Source organism: Leuresthes tenuis, unplaced genomic scaffold, assembly GCF_036924035.1.
Source record: "Leuresthes tenuis unplaced genomic scaffold, fLeuTen1.0.hap1 SCAF_8, whole genome shotgun sequence".
In the NCBI taxonomy this organism is placed as follows: domain Eukaryota; kingdom Metazoa; phylum Chordata; class Actinopteri; order Atheriniformes; family Atherinopsidae; genus Leuresthes; species Leuresthes tenuis.
In genome coordinates this window covers 19,951,953-19,979,430 of record NW_027325362.1, presented here as the reverse complement: position 1 = coordinate 19,979,430, position 27,478 = coordinate 19,951,953, and the positions used below count along the sequence as shown (strand labels likewise).

The window sequence follows — 27,478 nt, the reverse complement described above, 5'->3', positions numbered from 1 at the left end:
CTTCACTTTTCTGTTAAACCGTCCACTTGCCTGCTGAACAGAGACTGGACAACTGTTTAGTGAGGAGAGTGCTTAAAGGGATGTAACAGACTCTTTTCAGTGCTTATCTGGACTTTAGTCATTTTGTTTTCTTACTGGGACATTGGTCATGTCTGAAAGCATTGCGAGGAAGGTGCAGCCCTTCACCATTGGGACAAAGCTGTCAGTTCCCCCTGTGCCAAAATGCCAGGACTTTACACAGAGTTATCTGCCCGGCGAGACTTTGGATAACTGCGTGTTACAGCACAACCTGAACTCGCTCTACCTCAGTCGATCCCAGGTCTACGCACATGGCCCCTGTCTTGTTTCACCGATTGTTAAGCAGGCAGCCCCCGTGAAACACAATCAAGAGCACATGGCAGCAGAGGACCACTTGAACCAGAACGTTGCCTCTCCCTCTGCCGTCTCCAGATCTATAAAGAAGATCACAATCTCTGGGAGTAAAGACAGATCAGAGAACAAGGTGTTAGAGGTACCGGCAAAGCTTTCAATCACAGGCTCCCCATCAGAAAACAACAATAACAACAACAACATCACCACCAGCACATCCGATCCACATCTGCCCAGGATTGTGGGAGTGAGCTGTGAGAATAAGCCTAAGTCTCAATTTAAGGTACAGGACAACACTTCACTAATTAAAACATACAAATTTAACAACTAAGAAACTGATATCCAACTATTTGTGGTTAGTTTCAGTTTTCAGCTATAGGGTTAAGAGGCACTTACTTTTTTTTTTTTTTTACCAAGTACAGACTAAATGTTATTTTAACATTGGTAGGCTATACTGTATATGTAGCATAACATTTACATTCGGTAAATCAGGTGTAATGTGGAATATCCTTCACTTTATCTCTTCTGCCCGAAAATACCAGAAAAAATCAAAGTAATAACATCTAAATATGTGAGAGAAAGCATTTTGTTTAAATTCTTAACACATCAATAAATGTTTAGAGAAAAATGTGTTGGAAAAGCCCTACTTTAAGTTTTTTTTCTTCTCATAGTATAATCTTCGTTACAAAATGTTAATAAAAAAAACCGGGCAGACTGAAAAATGTTGAGATTATAGACGACATGAAGGTGAAACATTCGACTTTTTTTCCACAGGCACGTGCACCCCCGAACACTTTAAAAAATACTAATTTCAGCGCTTTGCTCCTTTCCAGTTCAAGCATTATTTTAGCTGCTACTTGGTGTCTATTTTTTTTTATCACTTCGTAGGTTTTACTTAGTAAAGACAACGGCGATGAACTGCCGCCCGCACAGGCACAAACCAGGGCGAAACTACATGGAAAGAAACCAATTCAGGTAAGGTGCGAGCTGGCTGGTGGTCGAAACGGAATGCGCCTATCTTAAAAATATACTATGCTGCTTTGTTTCGGTAAAAAAAAAAAAGTCATTACCAAATCATAACCAAAATGTCCTTCCTGTCTTAGGGTGTCCCTGGTGTGCAGGCTTATCCCTACTTTATTCAGAAACGATTGTTTTGTCGTGTTCGGACAAAGTTTTCAGTGAATACACGTAACTTCAGGGGGTGGGGGTGTGCGGTAGCGTGTTTAAAACCATTAAATCACTGGATTTGGCCTGTTACTTGTTGAAGTCTAAAGTGCGTGTTGTGGATGAAGGGCTCAGTTACAGCAGACCTCGGAGAGGCAGGGCTCACTGGAAAACATGAAGTCAGGGAAGATGTTAACAAAAGAAAATGCTTATTGAGGTCCTTATGGAGGCTGGTTGTAATAACACTGACACAGCACTGGTCTCACTCCCCTCAGATTCTGTAACCTACCACACCATCTTCTAAAATGTAAGGGTCCTCCTCTCATATTGTCACTATGAAGCTGACAAGAAAGAAGAACAACAAAAAAACATGTTTGGAATCACATGCGAAACACTGGGTTGCCTCCACCTGCGGAGGTCGTGTGGAGGCAGCTCCACGCTCATGAGGTCCTTTAAAGGTGATATGTTTACATGTAAAGCCAAAAAGCGTCAGACGACCAGGATCTGTCCGTTCCTGCTTCCTTCTTGTGCCCAGATGTTTCCTGAAGGGAGACCAACAGGAATGCTTGTCCATTAGTGAAGTTGTGCCAGTCCTGTTCATGTCATCTGGCACGGTGCTGACAGTTGTTTTTTGTTATGGTTGACCTTGGGGCAGCCGGCGTGCCACATGTTTGTCTTTAGATGGTAAACAAAAGGGTATAATTACCATGAATCACATGTGAGGTGGTTATAGCTGGAGAGCTGTGTGTGTCTTGCTTATACAGTACAGGAGGATTTATAAAAGGCTGTCATCCTATGAATTTTTTATCTGATGATCACAACGATCGAGTTGAACTGCAGTCTGGTTTTAAACACTTTGTCTATGTTGTCTGCTCACACAGATTTCAGTGCCTGAATTGCAGAGGGAAGAGCCCGAGAGCAAAGAAAGTCATCTGCACACTCAGATTGAGGTGTTGGCAGCTACTACATCTCAGAGCGACTACTTCACTCAGTGCAACTCCCTCTTCAACAAGGAAGTACTCCAGGTAAAATGTGGAAGGAATTCACATGCATATTTGCAGGCAAAGATGTTGGCAGCTGTTTCAAACTTCATCAAGTGAGCAGCTTATCAGACTCTTGTCCTGTCTGAGGACAAATAGGCTGACTGGAAAGAAGGTGTAAGGCTATCTAGAAAAAACATCAAGCTATGTGGTTGAGGCGAAATCAGAAAGGAAGCTGCCTGTCGCGTGACCCTCCAATGAGAACAAAATATGTACTGGTTCTTATTTTGTCTCAAGAACTGTGTGAGCTGTGTTCAGCTGAGGGAGGAGAGGGAGGGGAAGCCGCCACAAGCAATTATTTAGGGATGAGATCATTGTTTGGCTCCATCTCTTCACGCCTATGGCTCAAAGAGACTCAGCCAAGCAGCACAACTGGTTGTGTTATCTCGTTGCTGCGTCCACCCCAGCGCACATGGACATTTTTTCTGCAAGTTTGGCAGAGGGACATTTTGTCCAGCAGTTGGGTTTGTCATCAGAGCTCAGTTGAGCAGCCCTGCAAGCGACAGGCTGTTTGCTTCCAAACACAAGTACTTGATTTCAGACGTGTCAGCTGAGGCAAACATGTGACGTATGGATGTGTTGAAAGCGGCGCTGTGGCACGTCGTTAGCGTTAACGAGCTTAGGAGCGCTTCTACTCTTTAAGTTGGGCTCCTTTGTATTTAACTTTTTTTTTTGAGAGGTGCCTTTAAATAGCCAGAGGTTTGGTGTCTAGGGAACGGCTTGTTTTACAGCGATTCGGTTAACTGCTGTTATTGATGAAAATGTATGATTACAGTGTTACATTGCAATGAAAGTGGAAGTGAGTTTTCCAGGGAGAGGATTTTAAAGGCCCCTAACGTTTGAGGCTAAGAGAGCAAAGCAGGTCACCACATGGAGGAACAGGGCTCCGTGTAGACCCATCTGTCTCCGTGGCTGCTCTGCAGAATATCTCGCCTTTCACCGTTTCGTCTACGCGATAGAAAATGTAGAGAAAGTTCAACTCCCTCTGTGTTGTCAGAGCCAAGCTGCATTACTTGAAAGGTTTGGGGGAACGAAAAAAAAAAAAGAAAGCACGTTGACAGGCACTTTTTTTTTTTTAAAGTGAAAAGATTAGCACAACTTGCCTCGTTTTCGTTTAACATGCCAAAGGTTCCTCTGAAACTTGCAGAATAAACGGGGGGTCTGGACAGCGACTGAGCTGAGCTCACATATTACAATCTGATAAAGTGGATTTTTATGAAATCTGTTATACTGCATTAATTGCCGTTTTGTTGCCGCCAAAGATTTTTCACAAGAAAAAAAAAAAAAAGAAGTGCCCTGATAATTTGAACTGCATGCATTAGTTGTCTGCATCTCGTGGCCAGAATAAAGTCCTACTGTAGGTTTTTCATAAACAGGCCATTGTTGTAGAGAGTTGACAGGAAGAAACAAGGGAATCATAGACTTCCTGCATGAGGTCATTATAATGCCATGGGAGCCAGTGTGAGCAGATATGGGCAGGCCTGTTTTGTCGAGCTCTTTTCCTTCTGTTCAACCCAGAAATACCTCTGCTACCCGGGGGCCTCATAAAGTTAATGACCTCCTTCTCTGGGGAGAAATGACATCACATGTTAATCGAGAGCAAGAAGCTGTTTGGTGGACGTGTCACGTGCAGTCTCCATGTTTTGTTGATTCAAACGTGGGGTTACCGTCGAGTGTTATTCAATGTCAGACATTCCTGAATTCCTTGAGAAATATTGCTTTGATGTGATGTAATGGTGACTTAAGTGTGTCTTTAACGGATATTTGGCATTTTGCACAGAGAAGAAAAACAACAGCGGAGTTCGTCTGATTTTGTCAGTTGCATGACTCACAGAGGATGTCAGGTCATAGAACGAACCTGATTTATGCATCCACTCATTTTTCTTTGCGACCTAGGTGGCTCGTTGATTCCCACACTGTGTTCGTTTGGGAAAACAGACTTGCACTTTCAAACACTTTGTGATTTTGACCACCCGGTTTGGCCCTCCTGCTCCATTGCAAGACGTTGCCAGAAAAGGCAGCTCTGCAAGACAAAGCCTTATGCAGTGGAGTCCGGGCCCTTGCCAAGAGAAACCTCTGCTCCACATAACATGACAGTGGAGAACAAAGAGCTGTTCTTGATGTGCCTGCTAAGGCAGGGACACATGGGATGAGCTGCAAGTATGAAAGGTCACCTTTTTTGAGTAGAATCAGAGTAGAAAGTTACTTATTTTTGGTCTGTCTTTGGTCTAGCACCATCACGGATATAACCGTCATACATCAGGAATAATTGCTCCCAAACTCACTCTTGTTATGCCTATGAACTTCAGGTGCAAAAGATTAACATCTCTCTGATCTATTTATAGGCGTAAGTAAATGACTGCACACACCGTGAAGAATATCTCATGCAGTATTGTCTGTGACTGTTTATGTTGTAGGCAGAGGCGTGGATCAAAGGCAAGCTGCAGGACTTGAAGGATGGATGTAATATTCAGTACTGCCCCCTGCAGGACTGGGAGGAGGCATCGCAAACGCTCCAGAGAGACCTCAAGGACTTTGAGAACACTCTGATTCAACTCAACCAGGTAACAAGTTGATTTAACACAAGGCTGCACTGTAGCAACGTAAATATCACCGAGTTAACAGAGCAAGCACATCAGAGCACTCCCAAAATGCAAATGTTTATTTTAACAATTTAATACACGTTGGCCATTTGAACGCAACCATTAATCACTGTCATTGGTGCTATACGAGTCTGTCATATCGCATAGTGTGTAACATGATGGTCTTCAAGGCACTTCCAGGCAAGAGAAAAGCAGACCCTCAGTGTTCCAGACGGCTCTGTCAGGCCAGGAGAAATGTTTGGAAATTTGCACAGTGGTCATAATTAATCTCCCTTGACACAAAGAAGGCCTGAGAAGGAACTGGGAAATTTTTCAAGGGTGTACCCAAGACACGAATGGCAGTTTGAAGTGTTACATGTATCCATCCACTGTTCTATGTTAGTCTTGCTGCTTCGTCTGTGCTACAAAGCCAAATAAACAATGTCGTATTATTTCAAAAGATGGGTGAGCAGTTGATCTGCAAGCTGAACCCCACATCTGATCTGGTGAAGAAGCAGCTCAGCCAGCTCAGGGACCAGTGGCAGACCCTGAAACAGATGGCGGCAAATCAGACGCGTGCCTTAGGTGGAGCCAAGAGCCTGCAGGACTTCAACAAAAAAGTGGACAAACTGGAGGCATGGATTAAAGAGAAGGTACCAAAGTACCAAGCACACATAAGAGGAGAGAGTAGCCAATTAATAGATGTAATTTGTTCAATTCTCTGTTTTTTAGAAATGTAAGAAACATAGTTAATTGCTCACTGCACAGTGCTGTGTTTTCTGCTGGTTCACTCATTTTTTCCACTTTCAAAAACTTATTCCCATTTTTAAAATAATTGCCCTTTATTACTTATTACTCCCTCATTAAAATGAAGTAATTCATCCTTTCAGATTTCAGATCAAATATGTATCCCCCTCTTTAGCTTGGATATTTTCCTTTCCCCTTCCATTTGTCTAAAAAGCAAGAGTTACAAAAAGAGAATCGTTAATGAACCACTCCAACTGTAACAATTATAACACTAACAGTCAGCCCAGAGGCTGACCTTGGTCTAAAGACAGCCTAATCAACAGTTGTCAAGATAATTGGCACGAAAACAGCACTTTGCTAATACAGGAAATTAGCTCAGTATCCTGAAGACATTTTCTTGTTTGTGTATAGTCACTGGTGTGAGAAAACATCTGCCTGTCATTATCAAAAAGCAATCATCAGGTTTTAGGCCTGTGTTTATTTCTCTGCTCTTGTCTGTGTCTGGCACCAAGAACCAAGAGACTGATAATGCACTTGCGGAAATGTAATGCGGGAAAAGCTAGGAAACATCTATCCTGGGAATAGATGGATTCTCCATTCGGTTCCGCTCATCTTCCGTTCTCCTCAGCCTTTACTTCAAAGTTTCCAAATGTCATGCTGAAAGCTGTTTCTGTTCAGCATCCTCCTTGGTAGCCGGTGATGTGGTTTTTATCCTTGTGCCTCTGAAAAGACATAATGGTTGGGTCCTTTACAAATGGGGGCCATAAACACTGACTTTTATGTGTGCCAGCAGGAAGAGGAGCAGTCTGTAGTGGACGTCCTGGGGGAAAATGTTGACAAAATGCAGTTGACCAGGAGAATTTTAGATCTGAAACAGGTGAGCCTTGTAAAAGATTACCATTAACATAACACCGACAGAAGCCTTTCAACTGGCTGAACAATATTCTTGAGTAAAATGTATTGCTTTCTCGTGTGTTGTTGGCCCCATTTACAGTTATGAAGATGTTTCTTTGTGGTCTATCCTTGGCTGAGAGTAAATTGTCCCCCAGGACATACAGTAAAGACAGCTGAGGTCATACTTGGGTTGTGTCCTTCTGTCTCCCTGCAGGATGAGCAGCAGCACAGGAACCTCCACGAAGAGATCAACAACTTAGCCTTAAAACTGGAGAAACAAGGGAAGACAGATGGCAAAAATATCTCCTGTAGGAGAAAACACATCAATAAAATGTATGGTTTGTCCCTTAACTTTGACCAGTTTGCCAGAAACACCTTCAGTCTTGAGGCTGAATGATAACGCTCTTTCTGTAGGTGGCTGAAGGTCCAGCCCCATCTCAAGAACTACCATGAAAATCTTCACCTGGCACTTGAAGTGGCCTCGTTCTACCAGCAGGCTGATAATACCTTGTTTGCTATTAACAACATGGTAAATTGCCCAAAATCGCCTCTATTACTTTTTGAAATGAGTCTAGAGTAATACATAAAGCTCACTGCTTTCCCCCTTTCTGTCAGAGGAGGAGCATTTCTGCATCCAAAGAGCTGGCGTGCTGCGGCGACCGAGAAATACGAGACATCGCAGGTCAAATCATGGTAAGAATAGTCCTTTCATCTAAAGCAGCACTGCTTAGGCACATCCTGACATGTGCTGCAGGAGCCTTCTCTACCTAACCAACAGGCCTGTGTGTGGTAGATGCTCGATGTGAGTGCGTCCCAGCTGTCTAATCTCCATCCTGCCCTGGCTGCCAGCATCACACACAAGCAGAGTGAGGTAAAGGACTGCTGGACGCTTCTGCAGAGGGATTTCAGGTACGTCAGCAGGATAATACTGACTCTGAATACATGCCTCATTTCACTCTGTAATTGGTCCTTCACACGTTTCCAGTGCGTTGGAGTGGCATTTTTATGTTTTCACTGTACTGCTATCCTACATGAAAAGCATACACTGGCAAATCTGACAACTTTTCCAAATGAGAAATAGTTCCACCCAACGAGCTTTCTCGCCTTCCTGATTAGCCTTGGTTGGTTACATTTAACATTTGGATCGATGAAAGATGTGTCGAGGGATCAGCTCCCACTCAGAGTATCGCTCACCACCCACTTTTCTGGGCTTCTATGGAATTTGGATCATTGTATTAGTTGAATAATGTCTGGCGACGTATCAAGTTGGCAACATGGTTTGCCCTCTTCTCACCAATAAAATCCTGACATCATCTTAGACAGGCTGCTGAATTGGAGAAAGAGCACGTTTACAAGAATATTTTGTAAGTTTTATGGAATTTGTAAAACAATTTATTGTTAGTTTAATAGCATACAGTAAGCATCCAGACTTTTTAATCATTAGGCTTTTCAGACCATCAGAATCAATATCAAGTTAATGAGTACAGCCGCAAGTAATTGCTGCATTAAAACTGGAACCAAACTACGAAAAAAAAATCATTTCTGAATGTCCATTTCAGTCCATTCTATAGAAGTTGGAATTTGTTACAGACCTACAGCATGCACAGTAAAATGTGGCATTCCTTGAAATTATATTCTGGGGACTGTGAATATTCATCGCCAATTTGATATCAGTCCAGCCAGTTGGTCAAAGTGATGGACTGGCCCTTGGATAATATTGTATTTCTTTACTCTGCCTGGTAGAAAAAAGAGGAAAAAAAGGATTGGAATTGCTCGTAGTAATAAATAAGGGTGGGGAGTAACTCGAGTCCACATTTCTGACATCCCATCTCCTGCCTCCCAAGAATTTCTCAGGCTGAGAGCCTCTCATGCTGGTGGCCTATCTTTAGATCCAAATATTACATAATTCTGTCTGGACTATCTGCTCCATTTTGTAACTATTTAAATCAAATAATACAAACACTGGTATAAAGCCTCAGAGCCATAATTGGTGTTCATCATTGGTCTCTGAGGCCCTGCTGTCAGCACCACAGTAACCTCCTGCTCTGCTCACCCTCCAGGAGTGACAGGACAACACTCTCCCTTACTGGCTCCATTTTCACCAGGGAAGATGCTGACCTCCTGACACCCGCCCAAGAAGCCCAGTGCAACATGGGAACTGAGACACATGTGATCATGGGAAAGGAGGTGAAGGAGGAGCAGAATCGTCTGAAAGGCTCTGTGGTTAGTGACACTGGTATTTCGCTCGGGCTCTGGAGGAAGAGAGAACAACTCCATCTGAGTTGGCAAAAAATGAGATCGGTCTGTTCCAGTCCTACGAAATCTGTGGCTGCAGAAAGTGACGCACTTTGTCCTTTGGTTTGGAAAATGCCTGATTTACAACTTAAGCAGATTTTTTTTTTCCAAAATAGACTCTGAAAAATGAGCTGTAGAGCTGTGACTTCTCGTTTTTTTGGAAAACAACACGCGGCTTGTTTTCCGTCCTAGCAGCTAATTAGTTGCACTCAGAAGCATCATCTGATGTCCCAGTTTTGAGGAATCCCTTGATAACTTGGTTAGGATAAATTCCAGCTTGGCTCTAAAGCTCAGAGAACAGCTCTCTGTTTCCTGCTGATCCTCTCCATAACTAATAAGATCCCCTGCCTACAAATGTTATGAATATTGCCCTGTAGGAGCCACAGGAAGAACTTTTGGAGGTGTTATTTGTCCTGGCACAAGAGCCACATAAGTTTCCATTAAAAATGTCAAGTCGTGAATGTTCAGCATGCTCAAAAAGTCGGCCAGAATAAATAGGTCTTTCCCTCAGACCCCAAATTTGACTTTATGGTAGAAAAATATCTTGGCCTTAAACCACACTCAAAAATACTATCATTAAATTAATACTGTATTAATAGAAGGCCTGTGGTTCACTCCTGGGTTACTGAATAATCAACAGAGCAAGTGGACTGCTTGGACACGACATTCTTCATCTTCCAGGCCAAACTGAGACTTTATTTAACACGGGGGTGCTCCTACAGTAACACCATGGGCACTTGTAAAGCTAAGGAAATACTCTTGGTGTCTTTTGGAAAACTGATTATCCAGAAAATATGTGGTATGTTGCAAACTAGTAATTATGTGTATATATAGTTTGCACATTAAATCTCTTTATAATTCTTAACTGAACATGCAGTTGCTATTTGTGTTCAGGCCAAGGTTCCCCCATAATGCAGTGGTCCCTTCCTCTTTTGGACCTTACTCACCTCTGATGTTACCACTGGGCCTTGCATTTCAGCTGATGAAAAACTGCCTGATATGCTTTGGGAGAGAAAACTTCACTGTTTTCGTCTCCTTGTGTTCGTGCTTCACATTATTTCCCTGCTTTTGTTATTCGGCTCATGCTGGTCCTGTGGTCTCACCACCTGTAATAAGAACCCATCAGACCAGTAAGCCCGCTTCCCTCCGCAGGCGCTAAGCTTGTTGGCATAGTTGTCTTGAGCCCTTTCACTGCAGTATAGTCTTTATTGCACTGGGAGCTGGGAGTTGCCTGGATGCACTGTCTGTGGGAGACTCACTTGTTACTATTTATGGAGGGGTTAATAAGACACTCCAAAGAAAGCCCTGGAGCCTAAAGGCCAAACTCATTGCCAAAGCACAGGCACCAGTTAAACAGTGAAAGCTCTTTGACTCGAGCTCCAAAATGTGCTGAACTGATTTCATTAGCTTTTAGGGTCCAAGTTTCAGCTACACACTGATAAAGATTCGGAAACAATTTGTATATGTATAACTAGACAGCGTTTTCAGTGTATCTGCAGTCGTATGCACACACACAGTCACACTTTTATGGTCACAGTCTAAGCCTGTTTGTTCAATGTGACTCGGTTGATGAAACTGAAAGGTAAAGGTTTTATTGTCTGTGTGCTCATTAGTGCATGTATCGCACAGTAATCTATACATCAATGCCATCCTGTTCGCAGTAGTACGGCCTCTTGTTTTTAGAGGTAAACATGGCCATCGTCTGTTACTCTGGCTAATTGCAGCCAGATGCTTAGGCTGGAGACCAGATGGACTCGGTGCTAAGTGATAGTTCTTGGCTGACATCACTTCAGAGCACACTGCAGAAAGATGCACACAGGGAGAAGAGATCAGTAGAGAACAAACAGAAAATAACAGCAACCAGATAGGGAAAGTGGGATAAAATTAGATGTTGGTTTTAACATTATTAACAGTTTAAATTAGGGCTGATAAACAATGATGTTATGATATATTCATATATTCATCATGATGAAACAAATCGTTATGACTTGTTGAGAAAGGAAGCCACTTCAAAGAATGGAGGACAGAAGCAAATATCTGGGGAGGAGACATCAGCTGCAGATATCAAGTGAATCATAAACGTTTGTTTGAACATAAATGGCCTGATAATGTGGCGCTGTAAAACACGGGCCTATAAAGTGACTGATATCCCAGTATATATAAATCCCTTAACTTTACTGCATTTCTTGCAAAGGTGACGTGTATTTCTCTTGTTCTCCGAATCACTTGCTCTTTAAGCCAGGTCCGCACGGTTCCAAATGGAAAATATCAATTATTTTCATTCTTGTTTAAATCATTTCAAAGTTATACAGAGTTATAAATAACACCGAACACAGTAACTAAAGGGGCTACTTAGAAAGAAATGCTGTGAACGTCAAGAAATAAAGGCAAGATGATTTTGAATAGTGACCTGTGAACAAATGATGACTCGGAAGTATCACACATGCATTTTTGCAAAATTTGACAGCGATCCTGACACATGACAGTGTTTTAGGCAGCAGGAGACTGTGTAGTTTAGAACGCCAGCGATTACGACAACCTCATTTTTTTATCTGTGATGCTGAAAGAAAGCAGAGATCCTTGCAGCCTCTTCTTATCTCCTTATCTGATCTATAGGAAAAAGTTCAGCTTATGAATCAGTTCGCACCCAATGACAGACCTCTTCCAGCACAGTGTCTGTCAGGGAGTCTCGTGATTTAAAGTCTCAGTTCGTCAGTGGTGGTGGAAGTGTACACGGCCCTCAATTTTGTGCAAGTTCAAATATAACACTGTGACAACGAAACAAATACAGATGTGAACAAAAGTAAGTTAAAAGTCCTGTCATGAAAGTTTCACCTACATAAAAGCTTGCAAGGATATTAAGACATTTCTACTTGAATTATACTATAAAATCATATAATTCTGTAATCACTGTATCACTAGTTTCGCTGTGGTTTGATCTAATAATCATGTTTTCCAATTAGTTGATTTATTGTTTCGTTTATAAAACTTTGGAAAATAGTCGAACTGACCCAGTGATCAGCCCAGAACTCTTAAGTCTTCAAAATAGTTTAAAAAACGCTGCAGGGTGGTTACTTCTCAGTTAGTCAGCTAAAGATTTCAGCTCATTTTCAGCTCAACACAGAACGATGTTATCCTTAATACTGAAAACTGACTTCCTTAAATGCATTTGAGTAAAATGTGCAGTATTTCTCTTCGAAACTGGACGGTAAAGTTAGTCACCTAACATCAGAAATACTCCAACACAGCCACCTCAGTTTGTGGGTCACTTTTAGTGGTAAAAAACAAGTACCGGTAGTTTGTTTCGACCAAAAATTCACCACCCACGTCCCTCTCAGGATCCGCAAGCTTTCTCAGGTTCACAGCGTTTCTTAGTCTGTTTCAACCACCAGCCAACACTGTAGTCCAGAAACATGGAGCTCTCATTGGAAAACCCTAGTGGGAGTCCTCTGGCCAACCTTTTAAGCACTCAAATGGTTGTAAAACTAGCTTAGTGGCTGTTGACTTTTTGAATTTATTTCTGCGCATAGACGAGGTCTATAGCTGTGACGTTGACCTTGCTAAAAACTCCACGGCATAGTTCTAACAGTCGGACTGGAAGGTCATGGAAATCACTGTCTAATGCTGAGAAAACACAGCTGTTTTAATGAGAGCTGGGCAGAGGGAATTTAAAATGGGTTATATTTCATCCACAATGCCTCTCTTTCATCATTAGAGTAGTATAACACATGTTAGGAGCCTTCATATGTTCATTCATAAAGTGACTTTAATCTACTCAAACTTTAGCTGCCATCTTTAGTGTTTTCATCGTGAACTTCGGTGCAGTTAAACACAAAAGGTCTGTGTCTTCGACTTACTCTGGGTTGTCTCACTGAAAATAGCCAACCGTTGTTAGTATGTGTCATTTACAGGGGAAACTTCACTCCGGGCAGCTGTCCATATTGTCCAGCCTGCAGCCACGTGGTAGCGCTCACACTAGCAGTGAGCAACAGAAACACCTCCCTGTGAATGAGGATGAAATCCTCCTTTCTGAGATGCTTAAGTGGAACACAGGCAGAAAAATGGAAAAAAGCATTCTCACATGCCATGTTATTGATCTTTACACTTTTCCTACAGAGTATTGTTGACTGCGGGAGTGGTAGGCGAAGTCAGAGCGGCCAAAGTCAGGAGCAGCAATCAGTGAAGCCCACCAGTTCACCCGTGGAAGACGGCTCATCCTCTGCAGATGATGCCACTGCCAGACACCAACTGAAGGGGGAAAGGTGTCATTTCAGCCTGGCTTCTCGCTCTGCCTGTGACTCACATAATGAGAAGTTTTTATGTAAATCATAATTGGAGTCACATGTCTGTCTTTTCTTTGCGGCAGGAAGCCGAGAGCAGAGCTGAGCCTCTCCACGACCGCACGAGGCCACCCACAGCTTCATGTACAGCTTCAGAAGTTCACTGTGTCCGCTGACAAGGTGACAAACCAAGCAATCTTCTTGCTAAATGGCCAGCAATGCGTGTGTTAGCTATCAATATACTGCGCTTCCCTAATTTGCAGTAACTGCTTCTCTGTAGGTTTATAGATCAGGATGACAAACCTCATCTCGGTCCTGATTGATGTGTTTCCTGTGGCTTTGGCAGCTGGGGTGGTCTTTAGACTGTTCATCCTTTTAACCTTTTTCACTTCTCTCTCCTTTCCATCTTAGACTTTGGCCTGGCTTAAAGACAATGTGTCCATGGCAACACAGGTGTGTTCAATAGCCAGCTTTGAAGGTCTGGAAGCAGCCAGGAGATGTCAACACACTCTTGAACAAGAAATCCTCAACAACAGAGCCAGGATAGAGGTGGTCAAAAGGGTAAACCGAGGCACATCGTCACATTCACAGTTTCTCGTAAAGCATATACACTGGATGAATGACTTGAGTGAAAATTTCCCCCGAACACGGAATCTTGGCAGGCCTGGTTTTTATATCAACCAAATAATGAGCTGACATCTCATCTGAGAGAGCTGTACTTGGCCAAAACGTCAGATTAGGTTTACATCTCCCAACATAATGTCCAGTTGTTACTCATCACATGCTCTCATCAGTTCAAAACACCTTTCTCAGGAGGGCCGCGGGCTGGTCCGTGCACAGCACCCAGGCAGCACTAAGATTGAGGAGTTTCTCAGCCAGCTGGAAGTCCTGTGGGAAGAACTGAGGAGGAGGCACCAAAGGAATGCCGTGTGTCTACAGGACTCAGAGGAGCTGGGATTTAGGGTAAGATTCTTAAAATATCTCTGAAAAGTACTGTTCTGTTCTAGGGTCAATTGTTTGGTCATGACAGGTATTCAGGATCAATTCTACCACAGTTAGAACTTTTAGACAGTGCCAGAGCTTGGGTTGTATGCTTACAATAATTAGAGAGACTCGCTATCTTTGATCTTTACTGCCTTATTTGGCTGAGCCTTTGAGGTATTTTCACAACCATATATAATCTAAGATATATAAAGTGTGCTTCCCTATTGATTTGATTATTAGTTGGAGAGAGGCTGCAAATCCAGTTGACGACTTTATCTTTATCTAGTTCTGTAATTATTGCATTATTATATGATTATTGTTGTCTCCTTTGCTAAATCACCTGAAAACTATATCACGAAAAATGTTGTGCAAACGCTCAATCTCTCCACTTCTGTTCTGCATAGATTGTGAAAGTGCTCCAAGCTCTTGGCAGCCTGGAGGCTTGGTTGGAGTCTGTGGAGCTTTCCATGAAGGAGTCTGCATTAGCTGGTGACCCTGAAACAATGAGCATGGCTGAGAGAGAAAGCTGTCTGCTAGAGAAAGAGGTGGCAGCACGCAGCCTGGAGCTCAGCGCTCTGAGGCAGGAGGTGGACCGCCTTCACTGCCACAGTCACCCTCATACGCGAGGGCTGCCAGCGCGTATGGAGGAGGTGGAAAGAAAGTAGGTTTTTACAGAGGAGGAGAAGTAAAAGGTCAGAGTTAGCCCCCCTGATGTTTGTCATCATGGAAGATTCATGTTATGGATATGAGCAATCAAACGCTGCTGGTTTTTGCCAGTCACTGTTGTCAGGAAATAAAGTATGTCACTGTTTCCAAGAGGTCACAGGTTTGGGCTTGCTCCATGTTTGTAATCCAACATGGAAGAGTTTCTTCATGAAATTGCCAGTTCATATTTAAGACAAACAATTTCACCCCATAAACCACAAATGTATAAATATCCCCAAAACTCATAAGTTAGCATTTTATCCAAGTTGGCAAAAAAGATACTCTCTGCGTGCTCATTAAATGCACAGCTCAAGTTTATTCATTTCTGTGCCATGCAGCACTTAGAGAGGTCTACCCCACAGTTCTGACATGCACTTCACCCACAGCTTGTCAGCATGCGTCAGAGTCACCCGTTCCTTGTTTGGAAGGTGACGCCTCTCTCTTTGGTCGGCCCGTAAAGGGCAGGTTGTTGCCACGGTCGTTTAGTGAAACCTTATGATGTTGGCTGCTTTTCTGGACATACCTATGTCTATAAACAGAAGTTCAGACTCTGTAAAGAACACTAGGCTGACCAATGAAAATAAAGACACGGAAATGTCTCCGTTTAAGTGTTTCCAGGGTGGGGGTGTTGGATGGGGCAGAGATGGCCACTTGTGCAGTCTGAGGGACCATTGGTTCAGGTAGTGGTGCTCAAAAAGCAGCTGTATGGCATTTGGTATGATGTCATTATTTAACACTACAAAGAGGCAACTTAAGGCTCATTTATCCTGGAAAAAAATACTCTTTCAAACTGATCCCTTTATATGTAAACTCTGCACAGATGAGGTACATTTGTGTCCTGAAGTAGAGGATATGTTTATGTGACAGATGATATACAGTATGATTACATAATAGCGCTCTAGCATGGTAACAGTCATCCAGTAAGCTGCTTGCGGTCTCTGTGATGTGGTTCTGCTGAGGGAGTTGTGTGTGCATGTGAAGGACAGTAAAGATGTAGTTTCTAGTTAAAACAAACAATGTTGCTGTTGTTTGTGTTTCCCAGGTACCACCGTGTTCTAAGTGCCCTGACCCAGCAGAGCTCAGAGCTGCAGGACACGCGCATGCTGACCGAGTTCTTGGAGCGTGTGGAGCTGGAGGAGAGCCAGCTCAGTGATCAATACAGCCTCGGACAAGTGAGAAACACTATACTAGAGAAGAAACTTAAATGATGCGACCGTATTTTAAACTTGTCAGATATTTTCTTATTTAAATGTGGATGGTTTTAGCATCGCTGACAGCTTTGGTTTTGATGTTTTCATTTATTTGTCTTTGAGATTTCTGCCTACATTTAGTTGGAATTAAATATATATTGGAAGGGAAGAACAATAACCGACTCCTATCTTGCCAATGTATAGTTTCCTCAAGCAGTAAACAAAAGGTTGAATTAGTTGACACCTCCTACGTGATGTCAGAATGGTGTAAGAGGGGAGTTTTGACCCTGGCTGACCATCCAACAGGCAGTTTGGGCAGATATTGCACAGATCAATTTTCAATAAATACGTTTTTTAACGGGTAATATTTTCCTCATCAAAACTGTTGACATTGTAAGTTAGTTGTGTGGATTAGTCACAGAAATCATCAGAAACCTTAAATATGAATTCAAACAGATTTTTATCACCTGTCTCATTTTTCCATTCAGCTTTACCAAATGCCTTTTCTTTCCCTCTCTCTGTCCATCTATGTAACAGCCTCTCCACAGTGAAATATCCCCTGCTCCTACTTTGCTTGCACTCCAAAGTAGCGGCGGAGGTGAGCCCCTGATAGAAACTATGGGGGACCCTGTTGAGGAACTTCGAGAGGCTGTTGAGATGCTGAATGACACGGTGAGGGAAAGAGGTCGATCCCAAAGTCATGATCAGGCCATCCAGGACCTACTGAGCAAGGTAAAGAGATAAGAGGGACTTATATTGACTTCTCTCTTGAAAAGTGTGCCTTTCTGGGAGCTCTGGTTCCTGTTGATTAGATCATGTGGTTGTTGCAGTGTTTGGAATAATGACCTTAGATGATGCTGAGCAGTGTTTAAAATCTTAGACCTGTAATAGAGCCACATCTGGATTTTGTGCGGTTGCGTTTTCCAGCAATCCCCCGTACGTGATGCTTTGTGTTTGGATTTAATTTATTCTTGGTACACATATCGAGATATCACATAAAGTACCCGACAACTGAAGGGGATTCCATGACACAATTTTAAACACTACTTTGCAATCTGGCTGTGATTGCAAAACAAATCATACACAGCGAAGTATGACTTCATGAAAAAAAAATCCACTCATGATGATCTGCGCCTCACCAGCATGCCAGCTTGGCGGTGCGTGTGGAGGAGTGCTTATGTTGCAGCAAGGAGCTGAGTCTGGACATCCTGGAGAAGGAGACAGACATGGCCATGCAGTGTGAACCAGACCGATGTGGCGTAGAGGCTCTGCAGGGGAAGCAGGACCACCTGGAGGTGAGAGGAAGATGGCGGCTCATGTTGTGAATTTGGTGTAAACATCCTAAAATGATTCATCACCAATATACGATCCAGTATTCCATTCTCTCGACTTTCTATAATAGACTGTTTGCTCTGTGAAACGAAAACGGGAAGCCCCCTTGTCTGCCTCACACTCACCTCCAACAGTCTGTTCCACAGTCTGTTTCCTGTTGTGCCAATTTCTTTTCTCCCCCAAAAAAAAAATAAAATAAAAGGCCAGCCCACCCCGCTTTGTGCTGCGTTTAATTTATCATATAAACCGCACTGTGCGATCACACACACATAGAGCGTGCAAAAAGTTTATTATCCACACAGGATATTTATTTGTGCTTGTGTGAGTCACTGTTCTGTTAACTCTCAATGTGTGTGTGTGAGCTTGTGTGTGTGTGTGTGTGTGTGTTTATGGGTAAATCTGGTAGGGTGTGTATGAGCGTCCGGAGGTCACAGGGTTGGAGATGTGAAGTTGAGGATGGTAAAGTTCTGTATGAGTCATTTTTGGGCAGTGTTGTGTTTATCACACGCTCAAAAACACACACACACACACACACGCACGCATGCACGCAGCTGTCTGGACTTGATACGATTGAAGAGCAGTAATGACCTAATCTCCCAAACTGAAATAACTGTGCCGTCAGCACACAGGCATCCACAACACAGTGTTCTTGAGGCTTACTGTAGCTAAGAAACGTTATGAAGTATTGCTCCCAGAGAGCACTGAACGCTATTAATTACTGCCTCGTCAAAAGGAGAGAAAAGTGGTCAAGATTGCAAGCTTGCTATAGCGTGGCAGCCCATATGTTGACCATATGGGCCTCTAACAGAATAATATGCATAAAGCTATGGAGATGAGGTCATAGTCAGACACACAATTGATACAGGCTGTTTAAATGATACTGGAATTGATGGATATGGATAGTTTTTGATAGTGTTTTTCCTGTGATTCGCCACAGATTGACTATGAAATCATCAGGGAGGAAGTAAAGGAGATGGAGAACCAGGCTTCTCGGTTGAAGGAAGTGTGCCCAGAAAGACTGCACATGCTCGGGGGAAAGATCCAGGCTACGCTTCAGGCCTGGAACGAGCTTGGAAAGAGTGTGACAGACAACAAAACCCGTCTGCAGGAGTTTGTGCAGCTCCAGGACTTCTTCAGGAGCTACCTGGCCATGATGTAAGCATGATGTGAGGAAGTTGGAACCCCTTTCTGGGCCACAAGTTCTTTCATTAATCCACTTTGCAAGAGCATCTATCAGAACAGGATGTTCTCATTGTCAAGCACAGGTCCCAGGGGGGATGTGGAATTTGGGATGTGCTGAGAGGGCTTGAGCAAGTTTCCTGGGTGTGACAGGGCGATGAATGTCTTTCCTATCACGAAGAGTCTGGCAATTCTCATGTTTTGCGAATGTATGGTTCTTCTCACAGCCTTGTTGCTGGTCTTCTCACACCACCTCTGTTCCCCTCCCACCTCTCTGAACAGCTCTTGGACAGAAGACACCAGGTCATGCATTTTCTCAGACACTGCGTTGCATCTTGGGAGAGATGGGCAGAGGCCACTGGCAGCGGAGCTGGACTTGCAAATCGAACAAAAGTTTGAGGAATTTGATGAACTGGCAATGACAGGGAAGAATCTTTTAGACAAAGAACACCACCTCATGCAGATGGTGAGCGGGGATACACACTTCAAATTCACTGTGATCCGAGGATATCTTTTCTATAACTCTGAGTAATGTCTTGTAGGTAAGAGAGCGCATGGAGGAACTGAGGAGTATGCTTGGGTGGATCTTGGTGCACTGGAGGGCTCAGAAACAACAGTGGCTTCACAAAAAGCACCGACTGGAGTCTTCACAAGATAATATTTACTCTGAGGCAGTAATGTGCCCTCCACTTACAGAGGTAAAATACAACTTTACCGCAAACAATTAATGCCCTAAAATCATAGAATTTGCTCTGCTGTTTGTTGGTTAATCAGCATATGTCAAACCGGAAGGTTACTTTACCTCCTCAAGATTTATTTAAATAGATGAAAACACCTCCTGATTTCTTTTTTGAATCACACGGGACTTGGGGTATTGGTGCCATGCTACTAGATTAAAAGATAAAGGCTTTAGCTTGCTTCCTTCACTCCATCAAGAGTAGGGATAATTGTTTGACTTGTATGACTCGCTCAGGTGAGTCAACGGTTCATGTGAACCAATCAACTCGAGCAAGAGATGAAATGCTTGGGACTCACAAGCATTTCAGTCAGTTAGAGCTGAAGATGAAACTCAAGTGCAACCAGTTACCTTGAATTTAGAAAAAAAACAATAAAACTTTTACAAACACCAGTGATTTCTATTAAGGATACTTGCTAACCAGTGTGCATGTCCATCTGTCATTTTCTTTGACATCCCATGTAGACCTCAGCTCCTGAGTTTCAGTCCCAGCAGTCCCACGTCGTCAACATTTGCGAAGACACAACACAGGCAGCAGCAGATAGATATCCCTCACCCCTGCTGCCTGAACGCACTGAGCAGCTTGAAGGGAAGCACTCAGAGGATGGGTATGAGATCATGAACAGTATCGGACCTCAGGGCGATCCTCCGAAGGCAAACATCACGGTGCTGAAGGAGAACAGCAGCCCACCTTTGGGGGCCGCAGTCAACCTCATCCTTAGTTTTGGTAACACCGGTGACAGCCAGGTGCAGGTGTTTGACCTGCCTGTTAGGACAGATGAAAGGGAGGAGGAGACCTCTGAGCCTGTCCACAGGGTGAGAAGCACACTTAACACTCAACTATAATAGTCTCCAAACACCATCATGATGTCAGGATTATTGACCACATACATTTCCTCAAAAACATTGAACCAAATAATATTTGCCCTTGTCCCTGAAGGTTCAGGGCCATACCATTACTTCTTTGTAACGACGCTGCATGGGATCTCCCTCCTCGACTGTCTTGCTGGTCATTCCTCCCGCGTTTGCCCTCATATCTTCCTTTTTCCTCATTCTCTCCCGTAGTCCACTGTGCCTCAATCTTCTGCCTATAAAAACTTTTGGAGGCGCTGCCAGGGGCTTTTGGAAAACACTTTTGGTAGTTTAAAGCGAAAGAGAAAGCTTTATCGGCAAAGTGCAAATGAGGTAAATTGTTTAGTGTGAGCTGGAATTGCATGCGGCATCTCAGTGTGCTGGGACTGCATGCTGTGCAGCTGTTTTCTGGGGTCCGCATGCTCTACTAACCTGCTACAAGGTACCGTGCCGTGCCCCGTGTTGTTGCCTTCTCTGGAAATACAGTAAGTCATGGCAAAGTGACACCGGCTCCAAAGCTGCTGTGACTGGAAAATGCGAAACGAGGATAAACCATTTTACCCTTAAAACACATCATTTTCTCCTTAACGACAGTCGTAGATGTAGATTTAAAATAAAATTAATTCTGATTTAGAGTTTTTTTTAAGCTCAAGGCTCTGAAAACAAAAGTGTGTATGTTGGATTTGCTGTGAATGGGGAATTTATCTTTACAGTAATCTGTCTGTCGTCATTTTGTCTATTCAGCTTTTCTTTTGTAAACTCAGATGAGTGGTTCTATTCCCACCAGAAAATCCAGACAGTGAATCAGTGTGAGTGTGTGTGTGTGTGTTGGGGGGGGGTGTTGGGCTTTTATCTGACATTAAAACTTTTCTTTGGGACACAACTTGTTAAATGAGGCAGGGCTTAAACCTGAAAAGCACTGATGACAGAAACAGAATGAGGGTAATGAGTAAGAAAAGCACACACGGTCCTCTCCCTGCTGAGACTGTTGACAGAAGCTTTCTCTTCTCCTGCCATTTCATCACAAGCCTGATCTAAACCTGGTCATGTTTGACTCTCCGCAGCTCAGCCACGATTGTGTGAAATAAGTGACCTCATCCTCACTTCCTATGAAAATTGTACTCCAAAATGGCTCCCAGCAGGAGCGTGTCCCAAATGCCAGCAGAGCTGCAGTCATGAGACAGAGACCTGGGCCTGAACCTTTTCGAAAGGCCCCCAGACTGCACAACATGATTTATAGTCTGGGGCTTATACAGAAACAAGAGATTAGTCACAGAGTTGAAAGGTCAAGACATTACAGCTGCGTATGACGGCATGTGCAGCTACATATGTATTTGATTAAGTTCTGAAAGTCTGCAGTTGCAATAATGTTCATGCTCTTTTGTCCTTTCATCTGATTTCTCTCATTTCTCATCTGTTTCATGTACATTTTCAGTTTTGTGAATAGAAACATTCCTCAGTCCGTTGTTTTCTCGAACGTGTGAGATGATTGTCATAGCCTTTTTTTCTTTCATGTCATCCTCCATCTTTAACACATGTGTAACATAAAACAGCTCTTGTTCTCACAGAAGGCCACAAGGCCTCAGCCTGCAGCATGCATGTTTCTCTGGGGTTAACCGTATGCAGTGCAGTGTGTACAGGCTTCACTGAACCTATCCCTAACACACATGCCTAACATAAGTTCTTTTTTTTTTTTTAGGTAAGTACCTACTTGCATGTCAAGGATAACAACCTGGCTGTGGCCCCTGTGTATGAGAGTATCACCCTTCCCCGCCAAAAGAGCCACTCTGCAGCCTCAGGCTCCCCCACTTTACTGCCATCCTCCTCCTCTCAATCTCCCTCGATGCCCGGACCACAGACGACCAACGTAACCTTCCACTCTTTGACGGGCGGCAGTAGCAGTGGCTCCATCTTCAGCAGCCTCAAGAGAATGGGCAAGAAGAGAAAGAGAAAGAGAGATGCTCGCCGACACACTATCCAGAAAATCATGGGAGTGGATGAGCCAACCGATGGGATGCATCATTATGACTGCGAGACAGTCACGTATGACACACGTACGTGGCCACTGAAGGAAGGCCGAAGAAAGAAGAGTTCACCTAAGAACAGAGATGAGGCGGAAGCTTTGGCCTACATGAAGAATCCCCTGCTGAAAGATATAGACAAAGACTGCTCGGGAGAGTACAGCATAACCCCATACGCTGTGTCAGCAGGGCCGGCTGCTTTGCCCTCAGAGGGTCAGATGAGAAGCCACTGCAGATTCCTCTCTCTGGGTTCTGTGCTGAGCTTTGATCTACCCAAGGACATGACCCTTATCCCCAGCATTCAGGACATCATTACTATCGCCCCTCCAGAGTCCAAAAAAGGAGGAGGGACCGATCCCGACCCTCACTCCCAGAGACACACAGTCCTGAGCTCTTTCAGACAATCTCGACCCACAACTGCCATCACACAAAGTTCAGCTGAAATCAGCTGCTCTGAAATGCAGCAGTCGGCACCTGTAGCAAAGGACTGCCACCTGCCGGATGTGAAGAAGAGTCTCCAGCCTCCACCTGTTTCATCCCAGAAAGAAAATGAGGATCTGAGCATACCACATGGCAATGTATCTAAAACCCTGTTGATTCAGTGTGACGATGCAGAGCAGGACAAAATGCTATCAGATGTGAAATCAAGTATAGCTGAAAAAGATGAGACCAGCCAGCATTCACAGCTGCCTGTTTATGTTAACCAAGCTCCAAATTGCACCTCAGCTGCTCATAAACATGAGTGCCTTAGTGTCCACACACTCATTAGAGATCTAAATGGACACCAGTACCATAAATGTGCAGGATTCCAGGGTGTGCGCGGCGAGAGTCCTGGACCTCAGTCAAGCCAAGCTTCTCATATGAAAGTAAATCTGAAGTCAACGATGAGTGTCAGTGTTCGACAGGACTCTACAGATTCTGGTATCTCCACCTCAAGCAGTTTCAAGCTTTGCACTGACGCTCCATGTTCAGAAAACATGCAGCCGAAAGGAGTGGTGGGGAGGCTCGTATCTCTTGAAGTGGGAGGTATCGACTGCGCTCAAACAAGAGAGAACAGTGTTACACCTTCAAGTCCCTCACCAGACTCAGCAGAGATAGAAACAGAGCCTGTTCACCTTGACCATCAGCAGTTTGAGGAGGAGGAAGAAGAACTGGAGGACATATGGAACCAGACTACGAAATACAGGCAGAGTATCTGCTCAGACATCATGTATCAGCCAAACCAGGAAGACTCTATAGCCTCAAATGAAGCCAGAGACCCACGTTGCTGCTCACCTACAGATAAGAACCCAGCTGTGCTCTACAGAAACCAGGTCACAGCATCAGCACCCAACCTCCTTGTTGCCGAGTTCAAACTGCCCTCCCACATTCAGAGCTTGCTGGGTTATGATAAGGGACAGAGTCCCAAAGATCACCCTTCTCCACTGGCTGTAGGAGACAGAAGATCCTGGGCAGCGTTTCCCAACAGGGAACCAGGGAGCAAGACTTCAGTGACAGTGAACGAGACCGCATCTGATCAAGTGAAGCTGCCAGATGTAGGAGACAATCAAAGATACATTTATCAATACAGAGAGGAGGAGGAGGAGGACGCAAATGTGGGGGAGGAGGTGGAAGAGCACACTGGTGGCTTGAAGGTGAGGTTGGCAGTTGAAGTTCTATCAGACTGTAGCTCAATGAAAAAAAATATTTATATAAACATGTGTTTTATATCTCATTCACTTCTGTTGGTATATTATCATACTGATGGTTTGTGAACCTTTTTCTTTTAAAATGAAACTTGCTGCTTACTAATGGCAAAAAATACAGATCAATTCTCATATAGTACATTACTATAGAAAATACAAAAACGCATTCAGACCCCCTATATTGAAAAAAAAAGCTGTGGAAATTGTTTCCATGTCATCTTTTAGTAGATTTATTGTAGCAGTTTCAGTAGCAGGACTTGTAGTTTCTACATAATGAATTTCTATGCAGCATATTCCACAAATGCAGCTGTAAAAGCTCCCGTTGGGTGGCAGTGTCTATTAAAGGAAACACAACTACTGTAAAGATTTCTGTCATCTGTGTTGACTGTGGAGTATTCTCTCCCTGAACAGGACCAGTCCATGAGTCTGCTGTCGGTTCATATGGGTTTGGACGGGGCCCGTCAGCAAAGGATGACCTCGCAAAGCCTGCAGGACACAGAGAAGAAACGAGATCTGGTGGCCACCGGAGGGCGCTGTTTCATCCTGGTGAGACTTAACTGACAACAGTTGCCTGATTAGAAATACTCCCTGTATATTTTATGGGTGTATATTTTTTCGTTTTCGTTTTTTTAAAACTAGAATGTTATTTATTCAAACCCATTTAGAGTGGAAAGCCTGAGTTGCAGTCTATGGAGGGGACCCTTGAGAGGAAGCACAAGCTGCAGCTGGGAGGAAAGAAAGTAAGGAACGATTAACCCACCACTGTCAGCAAATGTAAAGCCCACAGTCAGCAGCACACACTCTTATCTTATTTTCACAGGCAGCCTCCAGAGGCTGGAACTCCTACCATGCCGTCCTACATAGACACACCTTATGCTTCTTCCAGGACAGAAAGGACACACTGCGGGTAAGCAGACAGAAGTGAGGAAAAAGTACTTGGATGCAGGTAGTACGCGGTAACTAATTATCATTCTGTGCTTCAGAGTTCTGCATGTGGCCTTCCACTGAACCTCAGGGAAGCCGAGTGCTCACCTGCCCCAGAGTACACCAAAAAACCCAACTGCTTTCGTTTACGGTAACACTGTGCTGGTTATTAAATTGCACTGATCGTTTTTTTTGTAACTTATACAGCGTTAAAGGCACTGATGGATGTACAGATGGCTGTTTTTCTAACTTCTTATCTGCAGTGCTAACGGTTGCGTTTTCTGGTCTTCAGGCTCCGTGATGGCTCTGAATATCTGTTTAATACCGCCTCGCGCTTTATGATGAAGAAATGGATCATGAAAATACAAGCAAGCACAGGTAAATATATCAGTTGCATGAATGATATCAAATGTCTTGCCAGTACTGAGTCAATGTGTCACTGATGTGGTTCATTTTTTGTGTTCTGTATAAAAGGTCAGGGTGAGCCTGTGTCTTCACCGTTCAGCGGCCCAGTTGATCAACACCTCTCCACTTCCTTGTAAGATGGCGGTCAAACAGCACGCCTACAATCTTTGCTCTTCATTATGATGATTTTTTTTTCATTCTCTCCTCCTTCCAGAAAGTCCTCCGTGTGCCTTCGATGTCACGATCAAGCCAGTTGTCACTGCTCCTCTCGGCGTGATGTCACCCCCATGTATTCCAGGCACAAATCACCGGGCGTGGCCCAAACCAAGGAAATTGTTGTTCTCACCAGAGAGCACAGTCACATGCTGCAGAGTCACCTAAAACGTTTGGATGAGCAGCCGTCCGTCTTCTCTTCAGATGCAGGCTGTTGTGGTAAGGCTGGTTCACCAAAATCATCCTCTCCACATTAACGCTTTGCGGACATCATTTTGTCACCACACTGCCAGTGGGAGTAGCCCAGAGGGACTATTCAACAGTCCCACTGGGAGACTGTGTTAGAGGGTCTCTTTGTAAACCAGGATTTAATTTAGCTTTGTGGTGTTTCAGCCTGTTTTAATCAATGCTCCAACCAACAAAGGAAGCAGTGAATAGCTGTTGCTTCTACAGCGGGTGCCACTAGGGGGAGCTAAGGCATCGTCTTACTGCATACTAAAAAACTGGCATGACCTACATCACATGACCTAACGGAGACAGTAAACATTTCAGTTTGTAGTTGTTCAGCTTTTCTGCTCTTTATTTGACCCCCTCTAGATGATGATGGAAGCAGTTTAATGCAGACAGTGACTCACAGATTCAGAGAAAACACTCCTTCCTCCCCTCACCCCCCTGTATCCAGCGGTCAGGAATGGCTCAGTAACAAGCACCGCTCCCACTCCTTTACATCGGGTTAGTTTGAATTTATCAACCCACATTCTGTCATTGGTGATGTGTAATCTATAAAGTGCTTACACCATTCATTTTTCTATTACTGCTCTGTGTCCTTCCAGCTACTTACCAGAAGATCAAACCCATATTGCACTCTCCCGGGGGAAAAGGCCTGGAGCAAGGCTCCAATTACTCTGTGACTCTGGTGGTGGGAGAGAAGTCAACAGACAGCTCATCAAAAAGCAGAAGCTCTGAGCCTCCACTGCTGGCCTTCGCTGGGTGGCAGCAGGACACATGTGTGGACTCTGCTCTGCGAAGCTATGCGAGCCTGCCGCGGCCTCGCAACAAGTCCGTCTTCAAAAAGTTCTTTGGGAAAAAAGACCTCTGAGTTTGTAAATATGGGGTTTTACCTAGAAAGGGTTTTCTAAATAGTTTCTAATGTGCAGTGCACATAGTGAGCAAAACCCAACTAAAAGAAAAAAAAAACAACAAAAACACCACTACTACTGACCATATTTATAACAAAAGAACCGCCACAGCTTTATTTTTGACGTGTTTTATATAAACCACTTCATGGGCAGAGAAATCCTTATAATTCGCCTTTTTTACGAGTGTTTATTTTGCTTTTTTGTACTTTTCTTGTTCAAGCAAAACTAACAATACTGTATTAGCGTGCACTGTGTAGTTGTGGATTTGAGTCTAATTTCATTCCTTCTTCTTTTCTGTTTTTATTTCTTTGGCGACTGGTGCCTTATTGGCTCAGCTGCTCACCTCTCCGCTCAGCCGATATCTTCTTGAGTATTAATGAAACCTGAGCGTATTGTTCCAGACCCTGAACTACAAATCAGCAGTTTGACACTGCTTGAACCCATCTGATGTAAGTGCTTCTTAAATACGAGTTGTAGCAAAGACTAGATATATAAATAAAACATAAAAAAACAAGAATTTGCCTTGGCTGTGATTAAAGATTTATTTTCCAAGACAGCTGCGGCGAAAATGTCCCTCATTCAAGCTTTATCTCCTCTCTGGAGGCTTTTTTTTAGAAGAGAGGAGATAAAAGATGAACAGAGAATGAAAGGCCAAGCTTGGTTAGGAACATCTTCACATCATTAGTCTTCTTTTTGCATATTCAAACCTGACACCAACCAGAGACGTGATGCAAACATGCAT

At 43.7% G+C, this 27,478-nt stretch overlaps 1 protein-coding gene across 3 annotated transcripts; it reads left to right on the top strand.

The window, feature by feature from the left end:
• Nucleotides 1-27,253, top strand: LOC140313252 (uncharacterized). 3 transcript variants are annotated; one of them, XM_072391289.1, is made up of 33 exons: nucleotides 1-652; nucleotides 1,258-1,344; nucleotides 2,415-2,558; nucleotides 4,991-5,137; nucleotides 5,617-5,808; nucleotides 6,696-6,779; nucleotides 7,011-7,129; nucleotides 7,211-7,325; nucleotides 7,412-7,489; nucleotides 7,590-7,705; nucleotides 8,857-9,019; nucleotides 13,208-13,353; nucleotides 13,458-13,551; nucleotides 13,783-13,932; nucleotides 14,185-14,334; nucleotides 14,760-15,016; nucleotides 16,103-16,232; nucleotides 16,788-16,982; nucleotides 17,393-17,545; nucleotides 18,520-18,737; nucleotides 19,044-19,227; nucleotides 19,304-19,459; nucleotides 19,963-20,313; nucleotides 22,049-24,004; nucleotides 24,467-24,601; nucleotides 24,721-24,795; nucleotides 24,876-24,962; nucleotides 25,039-25,130; nucleotides 25,272-25,357; nucleotides 25,454-25,517; nucleotides 25,599-25,816; nucleotides 26,195-26,329; nucleotides 26,431-27,253. In XM_072391289.1, exons 1-33 carry the CDS (start codon nucleotides 149-151, stop codon nucleotides 26,694-26,696), a joined length of 7,047 nt encoding a protein of 2,348 aa, XP_072247390.1. In that variant the 5' UTR covers nucleotides 1-148; the 3' UTR covers nucleotides 26,697-27,253. The 3 variants fall into 3 exon arrangements, with proteins under 3 accessions (XP_072247390.1, XP_072247389.1, XP_072247391.1); XM_072391288.1 differs by having other exon boundaries at nucleotides 6,693-6,779; XM_072391290.1 differs by lacking the exon at nucleotides 17,393-17,545 and having other exon boundaries at nucleotides 6,693-6,779.
• Nucleotides 27,254-27,478: the final 225 nt, after the last annotated feature.